This window comes from Sapajus apella, unplaced genomic scaffold, assembly GCF_009761245.1.
Source record: "Sapajus apella isolate SASKATOON/1434 unplaced genomic scaffold, GSC_monkey_1.0 scaffold69, whole genome shotgun sequence".
NCBI classification, from domain to species: Eukaryota; Metazoa; Chordata; class Mammalia; order Primates; family Cebidae; genus Sapajus; species Sapajus apella.
In genome coordinates, this window is record NW_022437009.1 from 11132692 (window position 1) to 11143058 (window position 10367).

Here is a 10367-nt window from a genome sequence, read left to right on the forward strand (position 1 = left end):
GTGATCCACCCGCCTCGGCCTCCCAAAGTGCTGGGATTACAGGCGTGAGCCACCGCGCCCGGCCCATTCTTTTCTTTTATAGTTACTTTGTTATCATCCCCTTCTAAACTGCCTTCAGTATCTGGGATAAGGAAGACAAGGCTTAATGACCACTAAGGTTCTAGCTGACATCTTTCATACTGAATTTTTGTGAGTTGTCATCTGTTTTCTGTTTATGTGTCCTAGGTTCTTGACCTAACCATGTTTGTTTTTTTTTTAAAACATGAGAACTTAACAAAAGTTTGTTTTATAGCAGTATTATGGAACAGAAGAGACCATTTTAAATGATACCTATGTATATATTTTTTAACATATAGCCAAAACATACAAAAGATATGTTTTCTAGAGACAGGGTCTTGCTTTGTCACCAGGCTGGAGTGCAGCCTCTACCACCTGGGTTCAAGCGATCTTCCTGCCTCAGCCTCTTAAGTAGTTGGGACTACAGGTGTGTGCTACCATGCTTGATATATATATATATAGATAGATAGATGGATAGATTTTATTTTATTTATTTTTTTTTTTTTTGAGAGAGAGTCTTGCTGTCACCAGGCTGGAGTGCAGTGGCTTGGTCTTGGTTTACTGCAACCTTTGCCTCCCAAGGGTTCAAGCAATTCTCTTGCCTCAGCCTCCCAAGTAGCTGGAACTATAGGCGCGTGCCACCAAGCCCTGCTAATTTTTGTATTTTTAATAGAGATGGGATTTCACTATGTTGGCCAGGCTGGTCTCAAACTCCTGGCCTCGACTGCTCTGCCTGTCTCAGCCTCCCAAAGTTTTGGGATTACAGGCGTGAGCCACTGCACTGGCTGCTAATGTATTTTTTGTAGAGATGGCAGTCTTACTATGTTGCCCAGGTTGGTCTTGAACTCCTAGCCTCAAGTGATCCTCCTGCCTCAGCCTTCCAAAGTGCTGGGAGTACAGGTATGAGCCACCATGCCCAGCCCAAGAAGTTTACTTAAGAGTTTCTTTATACTGGCTTTGGACTAAAAAATACTGAAAACAGATTTTCATGGAGAAAAAAAAAACCTAGCTCTTTAATAAGACTGTTTTATATACTTTTTTACATTGGTGAAGTACATTATTTTTACTAAACAGCATTGTTTCCCACTACATCCATGGTTATGTATAAAAAAATGCCATTGTCAATTAAGATTTTAAAAACTTAACTTCCATAAGAGGATTAAATTCTAATCTATGATTCATTTAACCTACTTTACAAACACTAGGTAAAGTAATCTAACAAGCTGCCAAAGAACACATCCCAAGTAGTAATCACAGATGATGAAGCACCTTACAGGACACCTCCACCTTGAAACACGTGAGTGTCCAGAGAAGTATTAAAGCCTTAATAATAGACTACTGAAGGTTAACTATTTACATTATTCTAAAAATATTTTAAGCTGTATTACAGTGCTATAAATTCTTCTTTTAAGGAAAAAAGTAATAGATTGTTTCCTTACCGTATTCTGAAAGGAAAAAAATATATCCATAGTAACTAGTGGTCTGCTGATTTTTTCCCTGAATTTTTAAACTCCAACAAAGCATTACTTTGCAAAAAGTCCTTTAGCCCAAAGTCAGTGTCTCTGTTTTGATCTCTTTGTAAAAGAACTCTCTGTTCATCCATTCTTTTTGCCTGAGATCGTAAAATAAGGCTGAAAAAGTCGTCATCTGGTACTGTCGGACCCTTTGTGGTAGCAGGTGGCGGAGTACATCTTTGATCATCTAACCTGGATCCCTAAAAGTTTATGAGAAAGAAATTTAAAGACATACTGTGGGAAATAAAAGCATGAAGCTATGTAATATCTCTGTCAGTCATAACAAGAAAATGCAGTTTTGTAAGCTATTTTTTGGGCTTCTCAGAAATTAATCTTTAGACCTCAAACTACATAAAATTCTTTTTTAAAAATGAATTAAGTATAGCTGCTTACGTAAGTATAGCTGCTTCATGGGTTTAGTATGTGCATTATATTAAGTCATACTATTTTAATTATAATTGGTCACAAGGAATAATCTGAGACAAGGTCAACAGTGTACAACAGCTTAAGGTTATAATTAACAAGCATCAACAGTGCAACAACAAATCTTTAGAAGTATGTACAAAACCCATGAGGAACCACATTAAAAAAATCACATAGGCTAGTAGACAGCAAACTATAACCCAATGCCTGCTTCTGTAAATGAGGTGTCATTTTCATTTCTCCATCAATAAATACATTTGTTTATATATTGTCTGTATGGCTGCTTCCCTACTAAATGGCAGAGTTGGGCAGTTGCAACAGAGACCATATGGCCTGCAAAGCGTAAAATATTTTCTATCTCGCCCTTTACAGAAAAAGTTTGCCTGCCTCTGTCTTAGGCAGTTAAATCTGTTAAGAAATAGCCCAGACTGAATTTTTTTTTAGACGAAGTCTCGCTCTGTCACCAGGCTGGAGTACAGTGGTGCAATCTCAGCTCACTGCAACCTCTGCCTCCCGGGTTCCAGTGATTCTCCTGCCTCAGCCTCCCAAATAGCTGGGACTACAGATGCCTGCCACCACACCCAGCTAATTTTTTGTATTTTTAGTAGAGACGGGATTTCACTATGTTGGCCAGGATGGTCTCGATCTCCTGACCTTGTGACCCACCCGCCTCGGCCTCCCGTGTTGGGATTATAGGTGTCAGCCACCATGCCCGGCCTATTAGACATGCTACTCATCAAATAAAAAGTACAAGCACTAACAAGTACACACCATAGTTTCTGGCATTGTAGCTCAATAATAAGAATAAAAGTGTGATAGCTGATATTTGAGTACCCACTACATTGTTGGGAACAGTGACAAGCACATAGATCCCTCAACATTTACTCCTGCAACCCTTAGAGGTACAGTTAACTGCCCTCCTAAGTCAGTGCTGCCTTCACACATACCTGGCTCACTCATTTCTCCTGTCCTAAGTTGATAATTTCAGTGTCCTCCAATTAACCCAACACTTGAACACTTCAGTTCCTAGACTTCTGATTTAGTGTTCTCATCCTTCACTTCAGCCTTAACCATCTGGCTCCCATGGTTGCAGTCTAGCCTCTTATTATCTCCATAGAAATGCCTTTTCCAGTTCTTTGCCCATTCTTTTCTTTGCCCATTTTGAATCAAGTTTTTTTCTGTTGAGTTTTAGGAGTTCTCTATATATTCTGGATATTAATCCCTTATTGGATATGTGATTTCCAAATACTTTATCTTGGGTTGCCTTTTTTTTTTTTTTTTTTTTTGACAGTCTTTTTCTTTTGCCAGGTTGGAGTGCAGTGGTGCAATCTCAGCTCACTGCCTCAGCCTCCTGAGTAGCTGGGATTACAGGCACATGCCACCACGCCCAGCTAATTTTTGTTTTGTATTTTTAGTAGAGATGGGGTTTCACCATGTTGGCCAGGATGGTCTCGAACTCCTGACCTTATGATCCACCTGCCTTGGCAGAGGCTGACAGAACTCCTTTCCATTTTTGGAAGGAACAGTTTGAGAAGGCATGGTGTTCTTTAAATGTTTGATAGAATGCACCAGTAAAGCTATCAGGTCCAGGGCTTTTTATCAGGTTTTCGGTTACTGATGCAATCTCCTTACTATGGGTGTATTTTCTGTTTCTTCATCATTTCTTCTTGGTAAGTTTGTATTTCTAGTAATTTGAATCTTCTTTTAAAATTTGTCTAGCTAAAAGTTTGTCAATTTTGTTAATCTATTTTCAAAACGTCAGCTTCATTGATTTTCTCTATTTTTTTCTGTTCTGCATTTTATTTATCTGTGCTATAATCTTTATTTTTCTCTCCTGCTAGTTTAGGGTTTTGTTCTTCTTTTTTTCGTTCCTTATGTTGTAAAGTCAGGTTGTTGACTGCAGATCTTTTGTAATTACTGTAAACATTTACAGCTATGATTTTCCCCTTGGCACTGCCTTTGCTGTGTCCCATACGTTTTAGTATATTTTTTTATTTGTCTCTATTTTACAATTTCCATTGTGATGTCTTTCATGGATTAGTCGTTTTAAGAGTCTGTTTAATTACCACAAATTTGTGAGTTTTCCCCATTTTCCTTTTGTTACTGCTTATTTTATCCCATGGGGTCAGAGAAGGTACTTTTTATGTTTTAAATCTATTGAGAATTTGTGGCCTAACATGTGGACTGATCTGAAAATGTTCCATGTGCACTTAAAATGACTGGGCACGCTGCTGTTGTTGGTAGTGTGCTGTATACACGTGTTAGACCTAGTTGGCGTGCTCTGTTGTTCAAACCCTCCATTTCCTTATCTTCTGTCTAGCTGTCCCATCCATTAATGAGCATGGGATATTGAATTCCTCTACTATTTTTGTAGATCTATCCATTTCTCCCTTCAATTCTGTTAATTTTTGCTTCAGATATCTTGATGATTTGTTATGTATCTTTAGTATTCCTTCAATCTACTGGGACCACTGCTACTTTTTACTTCACACCTTTCATTTCTTTATTTCCCTTCTTACAGCCTAGATTCTAAAGTCCATTATTAAAATCACTTCCTGGCACATGTCTTCAACTACCAGTCTTTCCCCTATATCCAGTACTCCTGGCAAAATATCAATCTTGGTTTTTCTCTCTGCCTCAAGCAGCTGGTTATGACTGGATAAAATACACAGTTGCACTCACCAGTTTTACTTCCAGTGACTGTGAGCTTCAGGTAGGGGTTAAAAAAATTTTTTTGAAATGGAGTCTCACTCTGTCACCTGGGCTGGAGAGCAGTGGTATGACTTTGGCTCACTGCAACCTCCGCCTCCAGGGTTCAAGCAATTTTCCTGCCTCAGCCTCCTGAGTAGCTGGGATTATAGGTGCCCACCACTATGCTCAGTGAATTTTTTGTATTTTTAATAGAGATGGGGTTTCACCATGTCGGCAGGCTGGTCTTGAACTCCTGACCTTGTGATTCGCCTGCCTCGGCCTCCCAAAGTGTTGGGATTACAGGCATAAGCCATCGTGCCCAGCCTAATTTTGTATTTTTAGAAGAGACAGGTGATCCGTCTGCCTCTGCCTCCCAAAGTGCTGGGATTCCAGGCGTGAGCCACTGTGCTGGGCCCCAGGTGGGTTCTTAGCACAGCACAGTATTCTTAATACTTTTCCGCTAGTTTCAGTTTCTCTAAGTCAACTATTTCTCACTTCCTTTCTCTTCAAATTTATAGTGCTCCCCATCCCCAATCTTAATGAATGACTCTACTTCTTTCTTTGGTGAGAAAATAAAAGCGGCCAGAGAGAATTCCTACTTGCTCCCATCTCCAAATCTGTACTTTGCTTTCTCTCTGTCACCTACATAAAAACTGTTCTTCAATTATCCCAGACTTACCTACATCACTGACTCCCTTCTTTACTTGACTATTTCTGTCTGTAAACTGTTATCACCCAAAATAAGAAAAAAATTTTTTTTTGCCGTATACTTCTTTTCTAGCGAATGATCCACTGAACTCATTAAAGTTTTCTATATTTACTATCTCCCCTTTCACACTTCCTATTTTCTCACCCCACTCAATCCTTTGTCCCCACCGTGCCACAGAAACAGTATCTTTCAAAATTATTAATAAACTCCATGTTACCAAATTTAGTAGGTTCAGATATCATCTGACTCAGGTTCTTAGCAACATTTGCCACAGTTGAACATTGCTTAGGATACATTCTTCACTTGATTTCCACCACATCACATGCTCAGGGTATCCTTCGAACTCTCTGGCTATTGCTACTTTGCCAGCTCATCTTTCTCCATCTAACTAGTAAATTCTGAAATGCTCAGGGCTTAGTCTTGGACCTCTTTCTGTCCTATTCTTTAGGTAATTTCTTTCTAGGGCTCTCCCAAATTTATTTTCCCCTGGGCTCCAGATTTGACATCAAATTGCCTATTTAACACCTCTACTTCATTGTCTATGCCAGTCTCACCTGCCATTCCTTGAACGGGCTAACAGCTTACCAAATTGAACATGTCTAAAACAGAACTCTTGCTTTTTCTCCCCAAACTTGTTTCTCCTCTAGTCATCTCTGTTTCAGTAAATCGAACCATTCATTTCCCAGTTGCTCAAGGTATAAGTCATTCTTGATTCTCTCTTTCCCTGAAATCCTTTATCCAACTTATTAGTAGGTCCTGCCAACTAACCATAATATATAACTGATATAACTAATAATACAGCCCTGTGCTGACTACTTCTCACTGTCACCACTCTAGTCCACATCACCAATATTTTTTGCCTGCATCACTATACAGTCTTCCTGGCTGGTTTTCATACTAACAGACTTGCCACTCGACATTCTTCTATCAGTAGCCAGCATCCTTTCTGAGGACACTTCCAGTACCTCCCTAATACATCTAAAACACAGACTTCATTGTGGCCTCCAAGAGCCTATATCTAGGCCCTGATTACCTCTCCACCATCATTTGGTACCACTCTCCCCCTTCCCCTACTCATCCCATGCCAGTCACATTTGCCCTTCCTTGAACTGGCTAAGCTTTTATATCAAAGAGGGGACTTGCTGCCTCTGCATGGAATATTCTTTCTCTAGATACTCACATGGCTGGCTGCTTCACTGCATTCAGCTTCACTGAATTCATGTCTCTGTTCAAATGACAATCCAGAAAGGTCTTCTCTAACCACCCTATCTAAAACAGACACTCCCCCTACCACCACCACCTTTGCTTACTCACTATTCCTTTATCCTCCTTTAAAGTTCTTCATAGCAAGTATGATTACCTAATACAACACACATACACAAACACACACACACACTCTCTATAGATATACACACACTTGTACCCACTTCTGTGTCCTAAAATGTAAGATCCTTTAAAAATTTAGTGTATCCTCAATGCCTAGAATAGCTCCTGAAACATAATCAGTGTTCAATAATTTTTTACTGAATGGACAATTTTAACTCTCTAATACAAAATAAGCCCTTCCGGAATGAGAATTATAACACTGCCAATGTTCTTCATGGTACCTAAGCTGTATGCAGAATGAAAAAAACATACATACTTGACATTTTACAAGGATGTCAAAGAAATCTTCATCAGCATCTTTGTTGTCATTAGTCATCAGGTGGCTAAGTACTGACTGGCTGTTGTTTTGTGTTAGACGAAGCCCTGGCAAATTATTGAAACTGGCCCTCTGGTCATCCAGACGGCGGCTCTGTGAGCTGGCAAGAAGGTCCAAAAACTCATCCGTGTTGGGGGATACCACAGGAACAGATGGTGCTAAGAACAGAAGAACAAAGCCAAAGGTTAACAAAAACCCTAAGCACATTTATTATATACCTAGATCTTTTTGGCCTCGCCAGTCCCAATACCTGCCCTGCCCTCCAGCTACAGCGCTGCCACTGATGTTGGCTAGATAGGTGCGGTTTTTATTGGTGGGAGGGAATAATGAGCCTCAGAGTACTTCAAATGACCCGCTTGGAGGCTACTCAGATTTGGCTGTATTTATCTGTTTAATGCGCACTCAAAATGTAACTATAAGATATGTGACTAGATTTTAGAAGGTGAATGAACTGTTTTTCTTACATCATTTTTCAGACCAGGATGTATGGGACAGTGCTTTTTTATTCCATGCCCTGGATACAAATCATTTAGTAAACTAACAGTTAAGTGCTGCTGGCAAGTCTTGGTCTATGGTATAAGAAGTCTTTTGGTAGCTGAAATAGAAAAATTTAAGTACCTTATTTTAGTCCTTTCTAAGTCAGCCAGGCCTTAGCCTCAGCCTTGGCCATAGGCTCCTCTTCAGTCTGTCTTCATTTTTCTTTTTTAATCCAGATATGAAATATTGACATTTTATATATAATCACAAGGTATGTATAACTATCTTTCCTCCTCATTTTTATTTTTAAAAGTTATATTTAGGGTGGGCACGGTAGCTCATGCCTGGAATACCAGCACTTTGGGAGGCTAAGGCAGGAGGATCACTTGAGGCCAGGAGCTCAAGACCAGCCTGGACAACACAGCAAGACCTCGTCTCCACAAAAAATAGAAAAAAAAATTGGCTGGGCATGGTGGTGTGTGCCTGTAGTCCCAGCCACTTGGTAGGCTGAGGTGGGAGGATCGCTTGAGCACAGGGGTTCAAGGCTGCACTGACTGTGATCATGCCCAGGCACTCCAGCTTAGCTAACAGCAAGATCTTGTCTCTAAATAAATAAAACCAGATTTTATTTTTATATATGATTTAGACAAAGGGTCTAACTATGCTGCCCAGGCTGGAGTGCAGTGGCTATTCACAAACACAATCATTGCAAACTATAGCCTCAAACTCTTGGCCTCAGCGATTCTCCCACTTCAGCCTCCCAAGCAGCTGAGATTACAGGCATGCAGCACCATACCTGGCTCACAGTCACATTTTCCCCAACAGATTTTTCAAAGAAAACTAGGAGATAGTATGATATAGTTATGAAAGCACACTGGACTAAAAAGAGATATACTTCAGGGAACTGAAAAAACCTTGTTTGAACTGTATAAACAGCAGCATTTCAGATACACCTGGATTCAGGCTCATTTATCATATCTCCTATGATGGGAACGAAATTCTCAGAAATAAATCACAAGCATATCAAAATGGACTATTAAAACTGGGGGAGAAACAGAGATGACTCACTTTTTAGCATCATTTTGAGGGGAGTAGAAGTTGCTGTTGAAGCTGGATGGCAGTTCTTTTCTTGTAAACAGCATCTCTGATCATCCATCCTATTGCTTTGAAATCGGCTTAATAAGTCAAAGAACCCTTCATCGCCAATAGTATCTGCACTGATTTTCTAAAATATTGAGAGGAAGTCCAGTTCATTTGAAATATTCCAGTATTATCTTTAGATCATCAGTGAACATCATGATGCATTCAAATGCAAAAGGTAAAGGATGAGGATTAAAATAAATTAAAAATTGATCTTTTATTTTAAAAAAGAATACAAGATGGAAAATATTGGTAATAAAAGGCTATTTTAATCCAACTAACAAAAAGCACTTCTAGTTTTTAATTCCTGTGTTTCTAAGGCTAAAGAAACATACCTCAGACTTAAGAGAGCTGCTACAGATACTGAATTATGCAAACACTGGTGATACAGGCCTGTACTTCAGGCTCCACATTCAGTTCTAAACATTATAATACAGTGGAATTTAAGTATACTTATCTCTTTGTAAGAGCTGTTTAAGAAAGAAAACAGGTGTATTTTCCTAGTATAGTGATTTCTTTTTTTTTTTTTTTTTTTTTTTTTTTTAGGAGGGGTTTTACTTTTTTTTTCCCAGGCTGGAGTGCAATGGGGCGATCTCGGCTCACCGCAACCTCCACCTCCTGGGTTCAGGCAATTCTCCTGCCTCAACCTCCTCAGTAGCTGGGATTACAGGCATGCGCCACCATGCCCAGCTAATGTTTTTGTATTTTTAGTAGAGACAGGGTTTCACCGTGTTGACCAGGATGGTCTCGATCTCTTGACCTCGTGATCCACCCGCCTCGGCCTCCCAAAGTGCTGGGATTACAGGCTTGAGCCACCGCGCCCGGCCTCCTAGCATAGTGATTTCTAAGGTCTTTTTATTATATTAGATTTGAAGATCTTGAAAAAATACAAACTTCAAATAAATGAATATTTGTGAGGAGAGGAAGACCTATATTCTTCATCTGGAAGGCTTCAAAACTGAAATGATGAATGCAATGTTTAATACAAGTAATTTTTTTTTTCATAATGATGTATTATAATAGAAGCACATATACAAAAAATGTTATGGGCCTGAGGAAGATAGAGGAACTAACTTTTAGGAGAAATAGGGAAAATTTCACAGCACATACTTGTGTTGGCTCCTTAAGAATGAGTAGGCATTTGCAGGTGAGAGACGTTTCATACTAGTTAATATGCAGTCCAAAAAGTTTGTAGTACAGTATTAAAGAGATGATGTAGGGGTAGGTACAGAGGAAGAAAGAGGCCTTTGTAAGCAATACTAACAAATGTAGACTTTATCCTATGTGAAATAATAGGAGTAATGTCAGTAGTCAATTTTAATCAGTTTTCTTTAGATATAATAATGAAGGGCCGGGCGCGGTGGCTCAAGCCTGTAATCCCAGCACTTTGGAAGGCCGAGGCGGGTGGATCACGAGGTCAAGAGATCGAGACCATCCTGGTCAACATGGTGAAACCCCGTCTCTACTAAAAATACAAAAAAAATTGGCTGGGCATGGTGGTGCGTGCCTGTAATCCCAGCTACCCAGGAGGCTGAGGCAGGAGAATTGCCTGAACCCAGGAGACGGAGGTTGCGGTGAGCCGAGATCGCGCCATTGCACTCCAGCCTGGGTAACAAGAGCGAAACTCCGTCTCAAAAAAAAAAAAAAAATGAAG

At 39.8% G+C, this 10367-nt stretch overlaps 1 protein-coding gene and 2 long non-coding RNA genes across 5 annotated transcripts in view; 2 read left to right on the forward strand and 1 right to left on the reverse strand.

Moving 5' to 3' along the window:
- The first annotated feature begins 66 nt into the window (after positions 1 to 66).
- Positions 67 to 1534, forward strand: LOC116531189. The gene is made up of 2 exons (XR_004260308.1): positions 67 to 189; positions 1263 to 1534. It is a non-coding gene; the product is annotated as an uncharacterized LOC116531189 (long non-coding RNA).
- Positions 1041 to 10367, reverse strand: part of GPSM2 (G protein signaling modulator 2) — a 49517-nt gene continuing 40190 nt past the window's right edge. For 2 of the 3 annotated variants that reach the window (XM_032249904.1, XM_032249903.1), the window contains exons 12-14: positions 8642 to 8798; positions 7037 to 7254; positions 1041 to 1771 (exon numbers count right to left, since the gene is read on the reverse strand). In XM_032249904.1, coding sequence (XP_032105795.1) covers positions 1532 to 1771; positions 7037 to 7254; positions 8642 to 8798 — 615 coding nt within the window. In that variant the 3' untranslated portion in view covers positions 1041 to 1531. The remainder of the gene's footprint in view (positions 1772 to 7036; positions 7255 to 8641; positions 8799 to 10367) is intronic. The other variant, XM_032249902.1, reaches the window with a different exon arrangement.
- The window catches only part of LOC116531190, an 11923-nt gene continuing 11042 nt past the window's right edge, over positions 9487 to 10367 (forward strand). Inside the window, exon 1 of the long non-coding RNA XR_004260309.1 lies at positions 9487 to 9701. This is a non-coding gene — a long non-coding RNA (uncharacterized LOC116531190). The remainder of the gene's footprint in view (positions 9702 to 10367) is intronic.